The 22271-nt window shown below is 51.3% G+C and overlaps 1 protein-coding gene across 2 annotated transcripts; it reads right to left on the bottom strand.

Annotated features, from left to right (window-relative positions):
* Positions 1-1417: 1417 nt before the first annotated feature.
* Positions 1418-21929, bottom strand: POLR2A (RNA polymerase II subunit A). 2 transcript variants are annotated; one of them, XM_024979630.2, is made up of 30 exons: positions 21438-21929; positions 14558-14690; positions 14301-14437; positions 14023-14196; positions 13575-13856; positions 13101-13262; positions 12784-13004; positions 12481-12613; positions 11883-12007; positions 11579-11789; positions 10556-10765; positions 10303-10471; positions 10020-10114; positions 9669-9872; positions 9318-9540; positions 8717-8900; positions 8176-8347; positions 7976-8081; positions 7685-7890; positions 6359-6583; positions 5972-6218; positions 5577-5677; positions 4660-4764; positions 4388-4570; positions 3964-4167; positions 3625-3811; positions 3402-3515; positions 3105-3254; positions 1844-3002; positions 1418-1536 (listed from the first exon to the last, which is right to left on the bottom strand). In XM_024979630.2, the coding sequence occupies exons 1-29, from the start codon at positions 21528-21530 to the stop codon at positions 1846-1848; spliced, it is 5913 nt and encodes a 1970-aa protein (XP_024835398.1). In that variant the 5' UTR covers positions 21531-21929; the 3' UTR covers positions 1418-1536; positions 1844-1845. The 2 variants fall into 2 exon arrangements, with proteins under 2 accessions (XP_024835398.1, NP_001193242.1); NM_001206313.2 differs by having other exon boundaries at positions 1418-3002; positions 21438-21530.
* Positions 21930-22271: the final 342 nt, after the last annotated feature.

Raw genomic sequence — 22271 nt, 5'->3', positions numbered from 1 at the left:
CCAGGACAACCAGAATAAATAAAATAAATCTCAAAAAAAAAAAAAAAAAAAAAGAGTAAATCCTGAGTTACCACCAAAAAACGAGCCATTTCTATTTAAATTTCTATCCTTCTATATGATGAAAGACCTGTCTGGGATTATGTACACCAACAACCAAGTGTAATTCAGAGGATTCGGGAGATCTGCCATGCTTGCAACTTCGATAATGAACATTTCCTTTTATAAAAACAAGTCACTAAATAGATAGCCAAGAGGAATGTTGTGTATGGCTTAGGAAACTCAAACAGGTGGTATCAACCTAGAGGGGTGGGATGGGGAGGGAGATGGGAGGGAGGTTCAAAAGGGAGGGGATATATGTATACCTATGGCTGACTCATATTGAGGTTTGACAGAAAACAACAAAATTCTGTAAAGCAATTATCCTTCAATAAAAAATAAATTTTAAAGTCACTAAAAAGTCAGCAAAACAATTTAAGACCTGGATTAAATATTGCAAAATGGTATCTACCATCTATAATCTTAGTAAATAGATCTTGGCCATGTTACTTTCCAAACTATTTGAAATACTTCAGAGGGTTCGCAGATGGCTTAGTGGTGAGGATTCTGGGCTTTCACTGCCAGGGACCTGGGGTTCAATCCCTGGTCAGGGAACTGAGATCCCACAAGCTGTGCGGCCAAAGTAAGAATTTAAAAAAGAACTCATGAAACAAAATATGACATGGCCAACTGAAAACAGAAAATTATCAGCAACTCCTTTAACTTCAGCTTTAAAAAATACCATAGTATTCATAATCTCATTGTTGGTTTGAGGCCAAAACAAACACTGATCAGAAGTGACTTGAGAACCCTCTAAGAAAAATACCCAAAGAAAATATGCCTCCTGGTGGCGATGGTAAAGGGTAATAACTTTTTTGCTTCTGTACTACACCTCTGTGCTTTTCTAAAATCATGTTGTTTAATTGCTAAGTCGTGCCCAACTCTTTTGCCACCCCATGGCCTATCACCCACCACGGTCCTCTGTCCAGGGAACTTCCCAGGCAACAATACTGGAGTAGGTTGCATATCCTTCTGGGTATCTTCCTGACCCAGGGATTGAACCCTTGTCTCCTGCATTGGCAGGCAGATTCTTTACCACTAAGCCACCAGGGAAGCCCATATAGTATGACAATCAGTAGAACTGCTGAAAAAGATGTTATGTCAATATTGTTTTAAAGCAGGATGAGGCCTATTTGTTCGACCCCAAAGCCAAGACAGAGCAATGCCTGGCGCGCAGTTGAAAGAATGTACTGTCTGTGCTTGGTTCCTGCTCCTGCCCATTAGCAGGGATCAGCCTTGACAATGGAAATCCAACAGCAGCCCAGGCAGGGAGTTGAGCCTGGCTGTTCTTACCTCCTGTTAAACCACTCAACAGACACACTTTTGGTCAAAACTAGTAAACTTTATTTAAAGTTCAAAAAATAAAATAACAGACAAAAGGCAGCTTTCGCTTTGTTCTTCCCGAGGATCAGATGTGACGACCCAGAGCTGGACCTACCCCTAAGAAGTGAAAATACCCTTTATCCCCAATCAAGCCACAGCGGGAAGGATGTCTGATTTGGGGACAGGCCTGGGGTACTGGGGCAGGAAGGAGACCACCACAGAGGGTGAGTGGGTTCTGCGATAGCACAAGTAGAGAACAAAACAAAATCCCCAGCAGAAATGGGTCTGGAACCTCAACAGGGGACGGTCACAAGGAGCTATGTACAAGGGAGCCAGACTGGGGCTGTACCCCACAGGGGAGCGGAGCGGCAGGGTACCTCAAGGCCGCCCTCCACCTAGCCAGGTGCCGCTGCGCATAGCTCACCCTCAGTTCTCGTCATCACTGTCATCCGGGCTGATGGCTGGACTGGTGAGGCTATAGGTGGGGCTGGTGGGCGAGTAGCCGGGGGAGGTGGGCGAGTAAGTAGAGCCTTTGGGGGACGTGGGGGAGTAGGTGGGGCTGGTGGGTGAGTACTTGGGGGAGGTGGGGGAGTAGGTGGGGCTAGTGGGTGAATACTTGGGGGAGGTTGGGGTGTAGACAGGAGAGGTTGGTGAGTAAGTAGGCGATGTGGGTGAGTATTTTGGGGTGGTGGGTGAGTAGGTAGGGCTGGTAGGTGAGTACTTGGGGGAGGTGGGTGAATACTTGGGGCTGGTAGGTGAGTACTTGGGGGAGGTGGGGGTGTACTCTGGTGAGCTGGGGCTATAGGAAGGACTGGTTGGGGTGTACTTTGGTGAAGTCGGGCTGTAGCTGGGCGAGCTGGGGCTGTAGCTGGGCGAGCTGGGGGTGTAGGTGGGAGACTGTGGTGTGTATCGTGGGCTTGAAGGCGAGTAGCTTGGCGAGGTTGGGGAGTAGCTGGGTGAAGTCGGAGAGTAGCTTGGAGAGGTTGGGCTGTAGTTGGGGCTTGTTGGTGTGTAGTTGGGACTAGTAGGTGAGTAGCTCGGTGACGTTGGGCTATAGCTGGGTGATGTTGGGGTGTAATTGGGACTGGTTGGAGAATAGTTAGGACTGGTGGGTGAGTAACTTGGAGAAGTTGGAGAGTAGCTTGGCGATGTCGGTGAATAGCTTGGAGATGTCGGTGAGTAGCTGGGCGAAGTGGGCGAGTAGCTGGGCGAGGTGGGCGAGTAGCTGGGTGAGGTGGGCGAGTAGCTGGGAGAGGTGGGCGAGTAGCTGGGAGAGGTGGGCGAGTAGCTGGGTGATGTGGGTGAGTAGCTGGGTGATGTGGGAGAGTAGCTTGGGGAAGTGGGAGAGTAGCTGGGAGATGTGGGTGAATAGCTGGGAGAAGTGGGTGAGTAGCTGGGAGAGGTCGGGGAGTAGCTGGGTGACGTGGGGCTGTAGTTGGGGCTGGTTGGAGAGTAGGACGGAGAAGTAGGGGAGTAGGAGGGGGAAGTGGGGGAGTAAGAGGGACTCTGGGGTGTGTAGCCTCCAGGGGAGCGGGGCTCATAGGCAGGCGATGTCGGGGAGTAGCTGGGAGACATGGCACCCCCTGTGGGAGAGAAGCAGAGAGGTGTTAAGTGATGAGAGATTCATCCAGAAGGCAAGACCAAGGAGAAAATGAACTTGGCCTTGACAGACAAGGACCACTCACCTGGTGAGGGAATATATGGGCTTGAGGGGCCTGGGGAGCCCGGGGAGCCTGGTGTGGGAGACCAGGCCGGGGAGTAGCCAGGGCTGAACCCGCTGGCATCTGAGGCAGCACTGGGAGAGAAGCCTGCTGCTCCCGGGGTCATCCCGCTCCCTGCAAAGAGATAGACGTTTGTTAAAACCAGAGCTGGAGCCCCACATCTTCCCAGAGCTCCAGGGCCCTGACATGGGAACCCCTCACGAGCCAGGCCACCCACCCTCTGAACCACCCAGAGGGCTGTCTTCCCAGGCAGCCACTCACCAACACTGGGGGACCAGGCGCCGTAGGCTGGGGTTGCACCCTGGTTCCAAGGTGTCATGGCTGGAGAAATTCCGCCCATGGGACTGGGGGCTGAGCCGAAGAACATGCCGGTGGCTGCAGAGAGGCACGTGGTGACTCGTGAAGAAGAATACCCGGGGCCTGGCTGCCCTCCCACCCAAGGCCTCCCTGCTCCCACCTCCACCTCGCAGACCCTCATACTCACGTCCGGCAGCCCCCAGGCCAGGGATATTGGTGGGGATCTCCATGCCATACTTGCACTTCTCTGCATCGAGCAGGAGGTCAAAACAGCCAGTGCCAGCCGGAGCCAGCTGGCCCAGCATGATGTTCTCAGACACCCCCTTCATGGGGTCACTCTCTCCGTGCGCAGCTGCTTCCATGAGCACGTCCACCTAAACCTCGGAAGAGGGGGCACGCTGTCACGCCCCACCCCCCAAGTCCCACCCAACAGAGGAGGAACCGCACCAAGGCCCATCACTCAGCTGAGGCCGCCCTCCTCCCACAGCCAGCCCTCCTCCCCACCTACTCAGAACGTCTCTCATACCGTTTCCTCAAAGGAACACTTCATGAGAGGTCCAGTGTCCTGGCGGTTGACTCCGTGTCGAGTGATGGCCATCAAGTGGCCACGACAAGTCATGGTGTCACACAGGAGAGCCAAGTGCCGGTAATTGACGTAGGAGCCGTCGAAGGAGATGACGTGGTACAGCTCCCGCTCCAGGGCCTTCCGTACGGCCTCAATGCCCAGCACCTGGCATGCAGATGCAGGGGAAGGCTCAAGACCCATTAACTCTGCTCTCCTCCCACTGCTACCAGCACCCAGATCCAAAGTCAGGAATCCATGAAGCCCAAATACAAAAGTGGATTCAGGCATGAAACAACCAGATCAGAGAAATGCCCTGAAGGGAGACCACTGCCCGAGACCCAGGGGGTCCAGAAGAAGAGCGGGGTACTGGCTCGCAGGGGCTCACCGTGAAGATCTCCACGATGTCGTTGGATGTGGTGCGCACAGGGTCCACATCCTTCTCACTCAGCACGCGCATCAGGCTCACGCCGTCCGTCTCTAGGATCCACTCCTGCAGGGCCTTGAACTCCCCGTCCTCTGTGATGATGATCTTCTTCTTGTTGTCAGTCTGCGGCAAGTGCATGTACACCTGGCAAGGGGCAGAGCAAGCTCAGGCTGGGCGGGTGGCGGTGGGAGGAGGGTGCAGGGCTGGACGCGCAGTGGGCATGGCCAGCTGACCTTGCTGATCTGCTCTATGCCCTGCAGGGTCATATCCGTCAGCATGTTGGACTCGATGCAGCGCAGGAAGACGTCGTCATCCATCTTGTCCACCACCTCTTCCTCCTGCAGCAGAAGCGAGTCAGACCTCTGAGAATCCTCCATCTCCCCTGGCCTCACCCCGGACCACAGCCTGAGCTACAGAGCTGAGCCTGGCCCAGACCTACCTTCTTCCTTCCAATAAGGTTACTTTCTAATGTGTTTTTACCATGGTATTAAAGAAACCTCAGAGAAGATAGCCACACCCTACCAGCCTGACACCATTCCCACCCTCTGGGCATTCCCAGGGCTGGAACCAAGCACATGGTGCCTCCACTCTCGTCCTGGTCCTTGTCGCACACCCACCACCCACCCACCAATGCCTTGACGTGTGACCCCATGTAACAGAGGTGTATCGTCCTCGCTCAAGACGCATCCACATGTTACCACTCTCCACTAGTTCACATGAAGCTCTGAGCTTTTATTATTAAAAGCGCCAGGCATCCACATCTCCCGAACAATCTTTTAGGAGCCATGCCCAGGAGTGAAGTCACTGGTCAAGCATTTTCCTGGGTCTCATTATAGGACTGTAACCCCACCTTCCCAAGAATGCAGCTGTTCCTACTGTCTGCCTGCCCTCGGGGAGGAGAGAACCAGGTGACCGGGCCACGGGGACAGCCCCACATCAACACCAGCTGTTTATCCATGTGGCACTAATTCACATTTGATAGATTTTTTGCTGCTAGAACTTTTGAAAATCATTGTTAGCCACCCTCCATCTCCGCTTCAGATGGTGTGACTGGCACTCGATGCTGCCTTCATTTTAATTTCCATGGTCAGGAACCAGATTTAATGGTTTCCTGTGTCTGACACAAAATTTCTGCCTGGGTCCCCTTTACCTCTTGCATCTTGTTTTCATCACTGTTCATGATGCGGATCCGGAGCACTAGCTTCTCTGCGTTATCATCATTAAAGATGCAATTCAAATCGTCACCAAAACCTGAGGAGAATGAGTGAGGAAGATGGCAGCTGCAACGCTACGTCCATTCACGGTGCCCGCTGTTCTCCCCAGGGGGCTCTCCTTTGGCTTCTGCCTCCTCATAGAACCCTTCTAGAAAGAGGGTGGGGAGAGAATGAGAAGAACCTGCAGTGCAGAAGGGACCTGGAAAAGAGGTGCCCTGGGGAAGTAGAACCAGTGCCTGGAAGTTGGTGGATTTAGGCAGCATGTCTGGGATGAGCGTGCAGGGACAGGATGGGGAGCGAGGGGAGCCCAGGCAGGAATTTCTGGCCTCACCAGCATTGATCTTTTCGGCAATCTGCTCCATGGTCAGCTTCCGGTCAGTCATGTGCTTCCGGTCCAGCTCCACCCGCAAAAGCCAGGGGGAGATTCGGGCCACATCAAAGTCAGGCATCTCATAGTAGACATTCACCCACTCCTGATCCTCGGCCACCACTGTGCTCTGAGGGTTGGGGTCATAGTAGATGGCCGTGTTGGCGGTCACCTTCCTCAGTGTTGTGTGTTCCAAGCGGCACAGAATATCCTGGAGGAAAGAGGGATTCTTGACATTCAGGTGGCTCTGAAGGCCTCTTCAAACCCCTTTGGAGAGGGAATTCCAAACCCTCATTGAAAGGAAGGGGTCCCCTCCTCCTCCCACCCAGAAACCCATTACCGAAGTCCCACCTTGGCTCTCTCCGCATCTCGAGCAGACTGGCCCAGTAGGAAGACGGTAAGTGAAGGGGTCTTTGGCTTCTTGGAAATGTTGATCAGCTCCTTAAGTCGGGGCACACCCAGAGTCACGTTCTTGGCGGACACACCAGCATAGTGAAAGGTGTTCAAGGTCATCTGGGTGGCAGGTTCTCCGAGGGACTGTGCAGCCAGAGCTCCCACCATTTCCCCCGGATGGGCCTGGGGATGATGGGGAGAAAGAAGAGCTGCTCTCAGAAGAGAAAATCCGCCTGCTTACCCCAACCCCACCACCCCCAGTGAACAAGAGTAAGATGCAGTCAGGGCTGGACAGAAGCATTTGGAACAGGGAGAGACTTAAACATGAGAGTCTCTTTGATCATCCCGTTCCTCAGACAGCATTTCAATTTACACACGCCATTCAGTGCCTGATGGGCTGCACACCCAGGAAAAGGGACTATGCCATCTAAAACCTTCATTTTGAGAAGCACTTGCATGCTAATTGTGAGGCAAATATTCACTTGATAAGTCTTTTAATCACATACCATAAATGATAATCTTTTAATTGGAATCATACAATTTGAAAAAGCCTTTTCAAACAGGCTTTTTTGCTTAGTAGTACTATCATTTAAGGTTGATCATGGACTTTTTACGGCTTGACAGCTCATTACTTTATCACAAAATAATATGCTCTCGTCTTGTTTATCCTCCATCAATGGATGCACATTTAGGTTGTTTCCATTGCTTGGCTGTTATGAATAAACTGCTGTGAACACCTGCAGCAGGTTTTTGTGTGGACACATGCTTCTTGGGTTTGTCCCTAGGAATGAAATTGCTGGGTCAGATGGTAACTCTATGTTTAAACTCTAGAGAAACTGCCAGACTGTTTTCCAAAGCAGTTGCAACACCCCCTCCAGCAGTGTACGAGAGCTCCAATTTCTCCACCACCCTCACCAACACTTCTTTACTTTTTCTTTTAGTCATCCTGCAGACATGAAGTGGAATCTCACTGTGGTTCTGAGTTGCATTTCCCTGATGACTAATCATGTTCAGCATCTTTTATGCATTTACCACTTCAAGACTCAGCACTATCTCTGCAACATGCAACTAACACTAACAATCCCTCCTCTATGAGGGTCATCTTAAGACTCCTGAGGAATACGGAAATAAAGCCCCCAACACAGGACCTGGTTCACAGCAGTGTCTCAATGAAGGAGAACTCTATCAGGCAGCTGTGGGCAGAGGTGGGAGGTTCTCAGAGCCCAGAGAAGTCAACAGGTCAAAAGAGAGAATCGAGGCTGGGGTGAGGAGTACAGGACTCACAATGGCTTGGTTGAACTTGGACTCGATCTCTCCAAGAAGCCAGTCGAAAGCCTCTCCACTGAGCCGGAATTCCTCGGCCATGCGGCGGGAACACAGCGTGGACCGCAGATGGATGTTAAAGAGCAAGGTGGCGTTCTCCTGGGCCTGCCGGCTCAGGGGGTCGTCCCCATTCACAATCACCAGCTTCTTGCTCAACTCCTTGACTCCTGGGGGCCAAGCAACAGATAAAGAGCTTGTAGACCGGGACTTGCCAGCAGAGCCTGGCCTGGTGGCTCCGCGGCAGCTACTCACCCTCTACCACCTTGATGGGGTGCAGGTCGGAGGGAAGGCGAGGGTTGATGTGGAAGATCTTCTGAGCATTCCAGATCATGCGCAGCAGGTTGCAGGGGAGGACAACCTAGGGCAGGAGCGCAGGGAGGCAGGACCCCAAGTCAGGGCCAGCTGTGCAGGGCCAGCCCCTCTCCAGCCCAGCCCTTCGTACCCACACATACCTTGCTGTCGCCAGTTGGGAAGATGACTCTGAGCACCTCCCGGTCCTCACGCATCCGCTCAAATTCTCGTTCTAGCTCATTCTGAATGTGTGCGTTGCTCAGCACATCTTTCACCAGGTCTTCCTGCAGGGTGCGCCGCAGGGCCCTCTCATTGGTGTAATCAAAGCGGAACCTGCAGGTGGCAGGGGGAGAGTCAAGGTGCAGATCCCAGCCAGAACACGGTGTGGCTCCTCCTACGTGCCAGGCTGTGAAGATCTTGGGAAGGAAACAAGATCCAGAGCCAAGGCTGTCTAGCAGCCCTGAGCTTTTGCCCGCCCTCCGGGCTTGCTCTGCACCAACTCCACTCTCAGCTCTCTGCCCACCCTCTTCCATCATGTGGCTGCTGCCACAGAGGTGGGGAAGGAGCATGATAAGGTTAAGGTTCACTGCAAGATACGGTCAATGTGATCTCACCTTGGGGGGGGGGGGGGGGAAACAGAGACTCCTACAACTCTGGCCCTGAGCCCCAGGGGCAAGAACCACCCGCCAGCTGCCTCCTCACTTCTTCTCGAAAGCCTTGTTGGAAGGCTTGAGGGTGGCCAGATTCTGGAACTCGACACTCTCGCCCGCCAGGCCATCCTCGCCATAGCGCAGCTGCACCACCTGATTGATGGAGTTGCGCACGGTGGCGTCGTACTTCACCATCACCGACTCCATGGACTTTATCAGCCGCCGCTGGATGTATCCTGGGAGCAGAGAATCAACTGAGGGGCCCGGAGCAAGAACAGGAGCCTCTCTACCTTAGGAAGAGTGCTGCTGGCCACTCTGGTCCTCAGGGGAGCCAGCTGGTGGCCCCTCAGCCCCAAGGTCTCCCAGGGAAAGCCATGCCCACCACCAGATGCAACCAGGGCCCAGTAGAGACTCCGAGGAACCATCCCCACGTGACTTGTCAGGAGCAAAGAGCCTCAGGCTCCATCCCCATGACATGGCATGCCACAGCGCAGCCAGGTCTGCCTAACTCGACCTTTAGTCTCTGCTCTTTCCAGAGAGGCCAAAATGACTTCCCTGGAAACTGAAGACTTCAGCCTGAGAACTCTACTCAAACCCCCACGGCTTCTCTGCCTAGGCTTCTCCCTTGGACTGGCTGGTGGTTGGGGCCTCACCAGTTTCAGCAGTCTTGACAGCTGTGTCAATCAGCCCCTCACGGCCCCCCATGGCATGGAAGAAGAACTCAGTGGGCGTGAGGCCGGCCAGGTAGGAGTTCTCCACAAAGCCTCGGCTCTCAGGCCCATAGTCATCTTTGATGAAGTGAGGCAGGGTCCGGTGCTTGAATCCAAATGGGATCCGCTTGCCCTCCACATTCTGCTGCCCGACAACAGCAATGACCTGGGGAACAGAAAAGCTGGGCTGCATCCCCTCCCTCGAGTTTCTTGGTGCATCCCCCTAGCAGCACACCCCTCCATTTCTCCTCCCACATCCAAGGGACCCTCTGCTGGTAAAAAAAGGCTCCCCACCTGGGAGATGTTGATCTTGGAACCTTTGGCCCCAGACACGACCATAGACTTAAAGTTATTGTATTCAGACAGTGATTTCTGGGCGGAGGAGCCGGTCTTATCTCGGGCATCGTTGAGAATGCGGTTCACCTGGTTCTCAAACGTCTGCCGCAGGGTGTTCCCTGGCGTGGGCTCCAGCTCGTTGTTATGTGCCTTCTCAATGACCTGGTGCAAAGAAGGAGGTGCAACTCTCAGGGGTACATCGACCTCTACTGGTCCCTGTCCCTCCCAGCCCCATGTCCCCTTCACTCCTCCTCAGTTCAAAGCCACTGGGAGCCCCTGGTTCAGTGTCTGCCCAGCCTCCGCTCTCACCTCTATTACATCCTGCTTGGCCTTCTTAATCGTGTTCTGAATGTCTTGATAAGTCTTAGAATCAGCGATGGAGTCCCCAATGCCAATGGTATGACCTGGAAATGAGGAGAAGCATCAGCAACACCTTCTTTGGGCTCCCAAGAAACATGAGACGGACTCACAGCCAAGAGCATAGATGGAGGGAACCAAATCCAAGAAGGGAAGAGAAGGGGAGGGGAGAAGAGCAGTCAGCAGTGAGAGGGACAGGATTTGTAGACAGAATTTGGTGGAGCCCTAGACTTACCCTCAATGAGGAGCCAGTTGTTGATGACAGTCTGAATGTTGGAGTAGAAGAGGCGAGTGATGTCGTGACCCATCTCAAGGTAAGAGATGTGGACCAGGGAGCCGGCTGACGTGCCCAAAGACTTCTTACACAGGATGCCCATGATCAGCTCGCCATTCTCCACCACCACCTGCAGAGAGCGCACCGTTCACAGCCCCTGCTGGTGCTCCCGGGTCTGAAGCCCTGCCCGTTACTTCAGGAAGCCAGGCCCCACCTTAGTGTCCCCGGGGGAGATGTGCTTGTAAGGGCCGCTGTCCTCATCATCAGGGTGGGTGCTATGGGTGCGGATACAGTTGATGTGGCCAGGTATGATGAGGGAGAAGATCTGCTTCCCCGTCCACAGGGGCCGGGGCTTCAGGATGGCTGGCTGTGGGACCTTCCCGTCCCACGTGGACAGGAACATCAGGAGGTTCATCACTTCCCCCTGGGAGGAACAGAATGAGAGAGACAGGAAGTCAGAACTGCAGGCGTCCACGCTTGTGAATATCAGGGGAGGCCTCCCTGCCCAAGGGGGAAAGCCAGATTTTGGAGGCAAAAAAATGGCAAAGGAAGTCTCTGCCAAACTTTCACTGAAAAAATTCACTATGATAATTCAAAATTTCGCAGTCATTTTTTCTTTAAACAGTAACTACAAGCTACTTTAAATAATTAGAAAATAAAGACAAAAGAAAAAGAAATCGAATTTTAACAAAGTCTTATTTCTCTCTTTGCCTTTACTTTCCAGAAGATATCTGAAATTACATGACATTTTAAGGAATTTAACATGGAACTAAGGCCATGCACTGTTTTTGGCCTTGATCTTTGCTAAACCCGTTCCATTGTCTCACATACAGGTCTGCTGCTGCTGCTGCCGCTAAGTCGCTTCAGTCGTGTCCAACTCTGTGTGACCCCATAGACAGCAGCCCACCAGGCTCCCCCATCCCTGGGATTCTCCAGGCAAGAACACTGGAGTGGGGTGCCATTTCCTTCTCCAATGCATGAAAGTGAAAAGTGAAAGTCAAGTCGCTCAGTCGTGTCCGACCCTCAGCAACCCCATGGACTGCAGCCTACCAGGCTCCTCCGTCCATGGGATTTTCCAGGCAGAGAGTACTGGAGTGGGGTGCCACTGCCTTCTCCACATGTACAGAACAGTGCAAAGAAAATCAGCAGGTCACTGCCCTTCCCCCGTCATTGCTGTGCTGGGCCCTGCCCACCCAGGTCAGGTTCTCCCCACCTCCACCTGTCCCAGATGACACACCCGCTCCAGGAAGACATCCCTCTTGGTGAATTTGCGCACTGCAGTCAATGTGTCCTGCACAATGCCCATGACTGGACGATTGCTCTGGGGGGTGACAATCATGCGTGGCACCATGGCCAGCTCCTGGATCTCAGCCCGTGTCTCCAGGGACTGTGGCAGGTGCAAGTTCATCTCATCCCCGTCGAAGTCAGCATTGTATGGAGTTGTCACGCTACAGTGAAAGAGGAGGGTGAGTCGGGGAGATGCTCCTGTGAAACCCAGGGAGCAGCCCAGACCCACCACCTCACTCAGCAGGCGGACGGACCTAAGATTCAAGCGAAAAGTGGACCAGGGCAGGATGCGAACCCGATGACCCATCATGGACATTTTGTGCAAAGTTGGCTGCCGGTTGAAGATAACAATGTCCCCATCACACATGTGCCGTTCCACCTGGGGAGGTGAGAGGCGGGAGAAACCTCAGTCAAGGAGGGGTGCTGAGAATGAAGTCATAGTGGACCTGAGATACTTGAGACAGGCGATGCTGTGATGTCATTTCATTTAAAATGCTTATTAACCACCTGCTTTGGGCCAGGTCCTAGGCTAGATTCCAGGTTATCAGAGAAAACGAAGACATGATACCCAAACCTCAGGGAAGTCTGCTGGGGGAGAAAACCTCAAGGTACTCTGACCATGAAACCTTCTGCTCCAGGCACCCCCCCACCCCCGCTAATCTCCCTTTCCTGCCATGTGTCCTTCATGCTACCCGTGGGTTTTTGTGACCCCCCATCCTCACTGCCAATGTCAGCAGCTGGCAGCTCCAAGCTTGCCTAGGACAGCAGGAGTCTTTTAAAAAGACACAGATGCTAATAAACAGGATAGCCTCAGCCGGCCCACTCCAGCCGGACCCCCAGCCCGTTACATGCCTTGTAGCCAGTCTGCAAGTGAAGGTCACTGGGCTTGGGGTGGAAACGCAGGTCAATCCGATCACCGTTGTCCCGGATAATGTACTTGGCTCCCGGGTACTGGCTGTTCCCCCTGCGCACTAGTTCCTGAAGTCTAGGGAGAGAGGTGGAATGAATAAATCACTCTCCAAAAAGCCCTGTCGTCACTCCTCCCCCAAGGCCACAAGTGGCACTTGAATGTCTCAACTTCAAAGCTCTCTAGAAGTCAGGAGAGCACCGCTGTCTTCCTGGCCCCTCCAGGCAGGGCTTCTGAACTGAGCACACCTGTCAATGTTGAAGGGGGTGACGATCTCCGCAAAGGTCATGTTGGCGGCAATAGAGCGTGGCACGCCGACCTGGTCAATGGAGAGGTTGGGGTCGGGGGTGATGACAGTGCGGGCTGAGAAGTCCACCCGCTTGCCCATCAGGTTCCCACGCACACGGCCTTCCTTCCCCTTCAATCGCTGCTTCAGGGACTTGAGGGGACGCCCAGACTTCTGCATGGCCTGTGAGGAGACAAAGGGCGGGGGGCACCCCAGCAGTCAGCACTGGCCCCCACCCCTTTCTCCCAGGCTCCAGGCGCGGGGACCCTGCTGACTCACACGAGGCAAGCCAGGCAGCTCATTGTCCACCATGGTGGCCACGTGGAACTGGAGGAGCTTCACGTCCTCGGCAATGACATGGGCAGCTGCACCGTTCTGCTCATTGCGCCGAAGCTGATTGTTGATCTTGACAATGTCGGCCAGCTTGTGGGTCAGGTCGTCCTAAGGCAGAAGTCAGCACTGTCACCGTCTAGCCACCCTGCACGTGCCAGCATACAGTGTCTCTCACCCCTGCCCCCTACCACCACCCTGGGTGGCAGCTCTGGGCTCTCGGCTCACAGATCCAGAAGCACCTTGAAGGGCTTTAACCTCCTTAAGGGGCTCACTAAAGGTCATACGGCCAGCAAATGGCAGGTTTCTTCAGGCTAGGACGATCTGTCTGGCACCCCACACACCTTCCCCACCCCACCCCCAACACACACCTTTGCCCAGTTACCCAGCCTAGCTATGAAGTGGGGTCCCACAGCTGCCGACCTGGTTGCGGGCAGAGCCCTGCATCACAACAGCGGGCCGCACGGAGAGCGGGGGCACAGGCAGCACAGTGACGATCATCCACTCAGGCCGGGCGTAGCGCGGCTCCATGCCCAGGACAAAGCACTCCTCGTCGGAGATGCGCTTGAAGATCTCATGCACCCGCTCGGGGCTCAACAGGATCTTCTTCTCTTGAGAGTCCTCATTGACATGCTTCCATTCGGCGTATAGCTCCAGGCCAGAGCGCCGGATCCGGGGCTGGTACCGTCCGCAGCCACCGTGGCCCTACCAACGGGACAGAGAGGCCATGAGAGCCCAGAGGGTGGGTTGGCCAGCCCCTCACTCTTCTGTGACCTTCAGGTCCTGCCGCTTCTGCTGCCTTCTCCCCTTTTTACCCCCAAGACCACCCTGCCCCTCGCCTGCTCCCAACAGTCTAGGCAGCCCCAGCTACCTTTTCTTTGGTCAAATCTTCATCGCCCTCAGGCTGCTCCACACCAAACTTGTTGTCCATCTCCTCCCCGCCCTCGCAGATGTTTTTGCCCTTGCAGAGGTCATAGACGTGTGTGAGCCGCTTCTTGGGCTGCCCCTTGGACTTAGCCAAAATATCCTTGATCTTCGGGTTGTTCTGGGAACAGAGCAGACACAGTGGGGTCAGTTGGGGCTGCTCCCCTGCCTCCCCACCACCCCGCAGCAACCCTTCCCCCAGGCCAGAGCCTGTCTCCCACTCACAGAGTCCACAAGCAACTTGGAGCAAAAGAAGCAGACACAGCGTAAAACTTTCATGGTCTTGACCAGGAAGCCAACGTGGAACACAGGCTTGGCCAGCTCAATGTGGCCAAAGTGGCCGGGACACTCTGTCATGTTTCCTGTGGGAAAACACACCTGACATGTTCCTTCCAGCACTCACCTCAGAGACCAGGTCTCTGTGCTTCCACCCTCACCCCACTTCTCTGTGAGGTCAAGCTTCTCCCTCCCTCCACGCTCACCTGCACAGGTTTGGCAGCGACCCGTCCTCTCAATCACCCCCTGCCTCGGATCCATCAGCCCCCCGAGCTTGGGGCGGCCTCCCTCGGTTGTCTCTGGGTATTTGATGCCGCCCTCTGTCACAGACATTCGCTTCTGTGGAAAAGAAAGGCCAATATTGAACTGAATTCCTCAGACTTCATGGCTGGGGAGCTCTATACTGAGGCCTCAAAGGACCCCAAACTACTTACAAAAGAACTAAGCAGGTTTAGCTTGGAGTGAGAGGAGTGGGAGGTCACTGTGTGTGATATTTGATTCTGAAAATGCCAAAGTCAGATACCACAAGTCAGAAGCTCATTCCAGTCACCTTCTGAGTGAGACAGGGCATGCAGACCAGTGTGTGCGCAGCTCTGGGCTCCACACACACTATTCATTCCTCTGGGATGAATTCTAGGCCACTGTCATCTATAGAATTTAACCGCAAAAGAAATAAAACTGCTTCAAAGGGGGAAAGAAAAGGGAAAAAATCAATGTCTTGTTTGTTTCCCAAAGCTGAAACCAAGGCCAGAATTGGGGTCCCTGGCAGGAACTTCCCCGTATGGCCACCACACCTTGACAGCCCAGGTGTGCTGCCCCAAGACATGCCTTGTCAACTCTAACCTCACCTCCTAAAGTTAGGCACTCTTTGCCTATATCCCTGTCACCTCCTCTTTCTCAAGGGCTTGGGCCAGCCTGAATCCCTTCTATGTTCAGACATTTTAGGATAAGACAGAAGAAGGCGGCACTAGAGCAAAGGGTTGGTGAAAATTGTCTGGAGCACAGAAAATTTTCAGGGTGAACCCTGGAGCCTCAGGAGATGGCTTGAGGGTTTCGGCCTTCGGTGAGAATCCTGGGGAAGGTACAGCCAGGACTCAATGGGATCAATTCAGTGGAGGAAGGGGAGAGAAGGCAGAGCTCAGAAATAGGTACAACTTGAGAAGAGACTTTTGCTCTGAGCTGTTCAAGGAAACCCATGGCAACTTTTCACACACTGAACACCAGAAACTTTAAAATTAGTTAAGCTTTGGTCCACTAAACTTCCACAGAGAAGAACTCAAAAGAATTTAATAAAAGCTTCTAGTTTGAGTATCAACTTCATGCCAGGCACTAAACATACCTAATGTACCTTGTTTGTCTAACCCTAACCACTAACCTGATGTAAGTGAATTCCTATCTCTTTGACATGAGAAACCTGAGGCTATATAGTGACTGCCCAAGGCCTCAATCTTAAGGAGCCAGCAGAAGTCAAATCCAGCTCTCTCTGATTCCAAACATATGCTCATCATCCTACGGTACTGCAGCGGAAACAATTAAACTCAAGGTCACCCGGAGCATGATTCACCACAGCCAAGACAACCTAAATGCTCATCAACAGATGAATGGCTAAAGATGATGTGATACATATATATAATGGAATATTACTAAGTTATGAAAAATGAAATAATGCCATTTGCAATAACCTGAATGGACCTAAAGATAATCATATCAAGTGAAGTCAAACACTGAAAAACAAATACCGTATGATATCACGTATATGTGGAATCTAAAATATGATACAGGGACTTCCCTGGTACTCCAGTGGTTAAGAATTCACCTTCCAGTGCAGGGATCACGGGTTCGATCCCTGGTTGGGAAACTAAGATCCCACATGCTGCCGGGCAACTAAGCCCATGCACGCCAACAAAGACCAAAAAGTAATAATTAAAAAAATAAAAGACTCAGCTCAGGCACTACTTCTTCCAGAAAGCCTTTACACAGCCTCCCCAGGCAGACTGGTGCCCCTCCCATGCTTCCACACCCCTCCATCACTGCACATCTCATAACACAATGAAGTTATCTACTGGGGCTTGTCTTCCTCATAGATTCTAAGCATCTCTTGGGCAGGTAGCATTCCTCTATTATCCTGATCATGTGAAACTGATCTAAACTGCTTAGGACCCTCTACTGCAGGGAAGTGCCCTCAAAGAACTTGAAAAGAGAAAGGTTGTTCCCTTATAGTCAAACCAATGATCCTCTCATAATGAAATCTGATTAGCCACTGCTGGGTTGTGGTCTACAGATACAGGGCTAAGAGGTTCTGAACATCCACAATGCTCATCCAGATGACCTGATGAAATCTCAAGGAGACAGGTCCTGTGCTGACTAAATTCACGAAGCCAGACCCCATCAGCTGCATCGTGTCTCGTGAGAAACACAACAGAAGTGTTTGCTTGCCTTGAATCAAACACAACGAAGCAGGAGCAGGCCTGAATCTGGCTTCCAGAGGTCACTAGAGACAGGCCCAAAGGAAATCACACTCAAGGCTTTTCACGCCCCTCTGCTCCAAGTCCATGCTCACCAAGCCAGCCACCTTCTAAAGACTCCCTCTGCCTCCAGGCATTGAGAGTGGGCCAGGGGCTGTCCTGGAATGTTCTGGACTAACCCCTCTACCTAAGTTATATTTTGGATTACACACAAAATACTTCAGCCCCCAATCCTTCATCCATCGGTTCGCACTGCCCATATGGTAAAGGTTTGACTTCCAAGGGCTCAACACTTCTGCTCCAACTACAATAGAGTTCTCAAAGTTCCTTTTCTTCACATGCTCTCCTTTCCAGCAAACTTATTCTCAAGGCCCAGTTCAAATGTCACCTCTTTAGAGAGCATTCTCAACTCTTCCTAGCCTTATCTACACCCCAGCAAAGTTCTCAGCCCAACATTAATTACTTGTTTACACATCTGTCTCTCCCACTGGACTGTAATCCTTGAGGGCAAGGATCATGTTTCATTTGTTTGGTAAAGTAACCAGCACAGGGTAGGGGCTCAGTGAACACCTGCTGCATGTATAGGAAACCCCTCACTGAGTTATAAATAATCTGAGGACCAGGATAACCTTCTGATTCACCCTTGTAGCCCACACTCCACCTAAAAGAGTCTATTACTGTTTTAAATTCTTCCTGGAATAAGTTGGAGTATCAACAAATTGACTTATACTTTCCATGGTGGACAACTACTTTTAATGAATGGGGACAACGCCTTTAAATGTAATCAGGAGCCCACTTCCCTGGACTCTGTACAAGCTTTGCATAAAGCCTCAGCAGCAACCCTCCTTGCTTCCTTCCCCTCACTTGGCAACAGCCAAAACCTTCCTCAAACAGCAAAGACTGCTGTGTCTTACAGTCAGCCTAAGAGCCCTGTCTATTTCAACACATACACTACTGTCAAGATGTCTAGAAAATAGTTACCTTTAATACCATCTGTGCCCCAAGAGGCTTCTCCAGGCCTAGGTGGAACTTTGTTATTCCCTCTAAGATGAAGTATGATATAAATGGTAAGCCGGTAAGCCTTGCAAACCAAAATCAGTCTCGGAAAAGCCTACACACCAGAGATGATGCCTCGTGTGAAATTTTGTGAACAGCCTTCCATGCTTTTCAAAAAATACAAATATATTCCCATTCTTCCATAAACGGAGCTTCATTCTGCATACTGTTGAGGAACCTTTTCCTTTTTCCAGATTCCTAAACTTTAGCGGTTCACAATGCCCTTACTGCCTCACTACCTCTCACAGCCAAAAGAGATCCACTTGTTAAATACCCGGATCCAAACAACCTAGTAACGATTTACATGAGAGCAATTTAACAGCCCTTTGAAAAAACAACACACAAAAACTGAGACAAATTTTAATGTATTAAAATAAAAATAACATTTTTACTTATAAAATGACATTTTTACTTATCCCAGAATAATCACAATTACTTATGACACCTGTTGCACACCATGCTTCTCAAATCTTAGAATCAGACACCACTCTTTTCTAGGGTTCCACAGATTCTTGCCCAGTATTTAGCCACTGCTAAAACCCCAGCTTCACAAAGATATGACGTCATCGAAAGGGATCTGGCGCCATCTAATGCTGAAAAGAAAGCTGCCCAATCCAGTGGTTCCCAAGCCATCAGGCAGATGAGCTCTGCTTCTCCTAAAATTTAAAAATCTCTCACTGGATCCCTGTGGGTGCTGCGGTGCCTCAGGAGTTTTCGAATAGGGAGTTAGGGGACTTAACCTATTAAAAAAGTCTTATTCTAATAAAGCCTGTATTATTAAATAGAATTCCTTTTAGTAAATACGTGACTTATAATTTCAAACAGTATCGTTTAGAAACAATGTTGCAGTAAAAATCCTTCTATGTGTATTTTTATGTACCTGTCCAACTATTTGTTCACCCATTTATTCGAGTAACTTTTACTACATGTCTATTATGTGCCAGGCACTATTTGAGAGGCTGGAGGAAGAGAGGTGAATAACAAAGTCGTACATGAAATTTACATTCTATTCAGGAAGTAAGAAACAAAAAAACTAATCCTTTCAAGTACTGACCAGCTATGAAGTAGAAGAAAGTCAAGACGGGGTTAGAGAATGCAAAAAGATGCTACTTAAATAGGGTGGTTGGGGATCAGCGGCTACGACATCTGAGCAGAACACATACTGACATAAAGGAACAGACCTGCTGAGGTCTGAGCAATGTTTTTCTAAGCAGCAGGAACAGTGAATAATAAAATCCCTGAGGCAGGAATGAGCTCCTAGTTCTGGATCAACCAGCAGGTCGGGGAAGTTAAAGAGCAAAAAGGAGATTTGGAATGAGATGGAGAGGTCAGCAGGGGTCAGAAAGCACAGGCCCTCACAGAACAGAGTAAGGAGTCTGGATCCTTTGAAGAGAATTCCATGCAGGGGAGAGATAGATTAAAAGATCTCTCTAGCTGCTTTGCAAACTCTAACAGAAATAACTAGGGTCTGGGACTACCGTGGCACCCCGTGGGAAAGACGATGGTGGGGTGAACCATGGTGGCTGAGCCAGTCATGAATGATTGGATTCCACCACATTTTGAAAGGCAGAACAAACAGACTGGCAGACAGACTGAGCAGAGGCTGGGAGAAAGGGAAGAGTCAAAAAGATGGCTTTTGGGTTTAGGGCGGGAGCCACTGGAGGCACTGTGGAGCCCTCCCTGCTTGCTGACCCAGGCAAGACTGGGGCAGGGGCATACTTGAGGAGAGACATTAATAGTCTTTTATTTAAGGATAAATGTTTAGAAGTGCAGCACTGGGCCAAATAATATGCATATTAAACAATCCATACTGTCAAGACTGTCCTCCAAGAAGGTTATACACCAATCTATCCCTACCAAAAATTGTGTAAGCATGCCTATTTCCCAGTGCTTTTGTCAACAGGGGAAAATCAGGTAAGAAAAAAAAAGTTTGTGTTTAATTTGCATATTTCTATTAGTAAGTTGAATATTTCTATTGGCCATTTGTACTACTTCTACACACTGCCTATTCCTATCCCTGATCCTCTTATCTAGATTTGTGCCTTCCTGAGTTCTAACTGTTCCTTATACATTAAAGAACCTAACCTTGTCCCTCACGTTGCAAATACGGTTTCCCAATCTGTTTTTCAGCTGTTCATGGTGTCGCTGACAAACAGAAGTGGCTCTTATTTTTAAGTTTGCCTTGCTCTTCTTTGTAGATAAAATGCTTAGCTGGGTGCCTATCACATAACAGGCACTCAATAAAATTTACCCATAATTCACTCATTCCTACTAAGGGTTTTTCCCCCTGGTATCATCCTCCAAAAGCTGTCTATACTTTTTGAGTGCTTTATAGTTTGGTTTTTAGAAGTCAACCTCACTCCATCTGGAATTTATTCTGTGTGGTCTGAGTTCAGGACATTTTAATTCCTGGCACAACTTTCGTATAGCCCCTGCCTCTAGCAAAATTGTCTCCATCACAGAGCTATTCAATTCCTTTCTTTCCAGCTCGCTGGCTTCCTCCAGTTCGTTCCACAAAGGAGTCGGATTTGCCCATAGCCCTCCCTCCTCCCTGGTCCCTCCTGCTTCCACTCTTAGTCCTCCCCAGTCAGTTCTTCATACAACAATCAAACTAGTAATTGTTTTTTAAATGTAAATTTGATATCCCTCTCCTGCTTCTCCAATAGCTTCCCATTGAAAACAAAATGAAATCCGGATTCCTTACCATGATTTACAATATCCCACCTGGCCTGCCCCACCTCATGCGTCTCCAGTAACGGTTTAAAAATACTCTCCTCACCATTAAACCCCAGCCACCCCTGGTCACTTTTCAGCTTCCAGGGCACACCCTCCCTCAGGCCCTTTGCACTTATTCTTTCTTCTGCCTGAAAAGCTCTTGTCCGAGAACCTATGGCCTAGGAGACTGGCTGCTTCTCATTATTCGGGTAATGTCATCTCAGGCCTTTCCAGACTCTGACACCACCCCATCTAAAGAAGCCTCACCTCATTCATTATCCATCGCATAACACCGTTTCACTTTATTCAAGGCACTTGCCCTTAACAGAAATATCCTGTTCGTTTTTTCGTGTTTATTGTCTGTCTTCCCTGCCCCTTCTCAAAGAAAGTGCTCTAGATTCTAGAAGATAGGGTCCTCGTCTTTCTCAGTTCTGTATCCCCAGCGTCTGTTCTGCCTATTGCGTAGCAGGTACTCAGTTAATACTTGTAGCAGGGGGAGGGAAAAAACTGGGGGGCTCGACTTCTCATCCAAACTTGTAAAGACCTCTTAGCATTCGTGTCATCTCATTTAACGTTGGTGACTGCGGTGTGGAGCCAATCACCCCCCTTCTCTCCCTCCTGCTCACCCTCTAGCCCCTCCTGTTGCCAGGCCCCCAGCTCGGACACAGCACTAAACTTGCTGACCCCCTAGGAAAATTTAACTCTGGCTAGCCGAGGCTGGACCCAGCACTGCCTTGGCGCCACTAACCCATCCGGTCCCCTTGGAAAGAAGTGCCAAGTTTCCACGGCTATCGTCAAGCCCCGCCCGCCACGCAGGAGGGAGGAGCAGTGGGAGGGCAGAGCCGCTTACCAGTTCATCCGGACTGAGGACTCCGAACTGCACTCTCTTGATGGTGCGCAGCGGGCATGCGCTGTCCCCGGAGGGGGGGCCACCCCCGTGCATCGCGGAGGCAGGCGCGCTGCGCAGGCGCAAACCTCAGTACAAAAAGCCTGCGCCGCCTCCACCTAGGCGCTCAGACCCCGTCCGGGCGGCCGCCGGGAAGGACCTCCCCGAGTTGGGAGGAAAAAGCCGGAGGAGGGAAAGGTGGGGGAGGGAAGGAGGCGGGGAAACGAAAAGGGGTGAAAGGAGCTCTCCTTCGCCTTTCCGGAGATTTTTTCCGTCTCCCAAAAAGAAAAAAAAGAGGAAGGGAAAGGAAAAGGTTTCGGGGGAAGAAGAAGAAAAAGGGAAACGAATAAATAAGTAACCGGGCTCCTGAACGGCAGAGGTTACGGCAGTTTGTCTCTCCCCCTTCCGGGAGCCGCCTTCTTCTCCAACCGTCCCGGCCGCGCTCTCGGCGCTTCTGAGGAGAGAACTGGCCGAATGACGCCTTTTATAGATTCGCCCCAGCTTCCCCCGCCCCTTCCTTTCCCGCCCTCCTTTGCGCTACGGGGCCGCCTGCGCCGGCGTGCACGGGGCGCGCGCTCGAGTCGTTTTAGTCGCTTCTCAGCTCCCTGGCTGGGTGACCTTTTGAAATGACGATGGGGAAGGGAACTTTTTTACCCCACCGCCTCCCTTCGTTACTCCCTCCAGCACCGAGGTTTAAGGTTTACAGATTCGCGGATAAATATAGGCCAGTTTTATTCTAGTTTGGCTTGTGGTTTCATCTTTAGCTAAAGTTTCTTATTAATACAACCCCCCACGCTG

Source organism: Bos taurus, chromosome 19 (assembly GCF_002263795.3).
Source record: "Bos taurus isolate L1 Dominette 01449 registration number 42190680 breed Hereford chromosome 19, ARS-UCD2.0, whole genome shotgun sequence".
NCBI lineage: Eukaryota > Metazoa > Chordata > Mammalia > Artiodactyla > Bovidae > Bos > Bos taurus.
The sequence above is the reverse complement of the archived record's forward strand: the minus strand, read 5'-3'. Positions and strand labels throughout refer to the sequence as shown.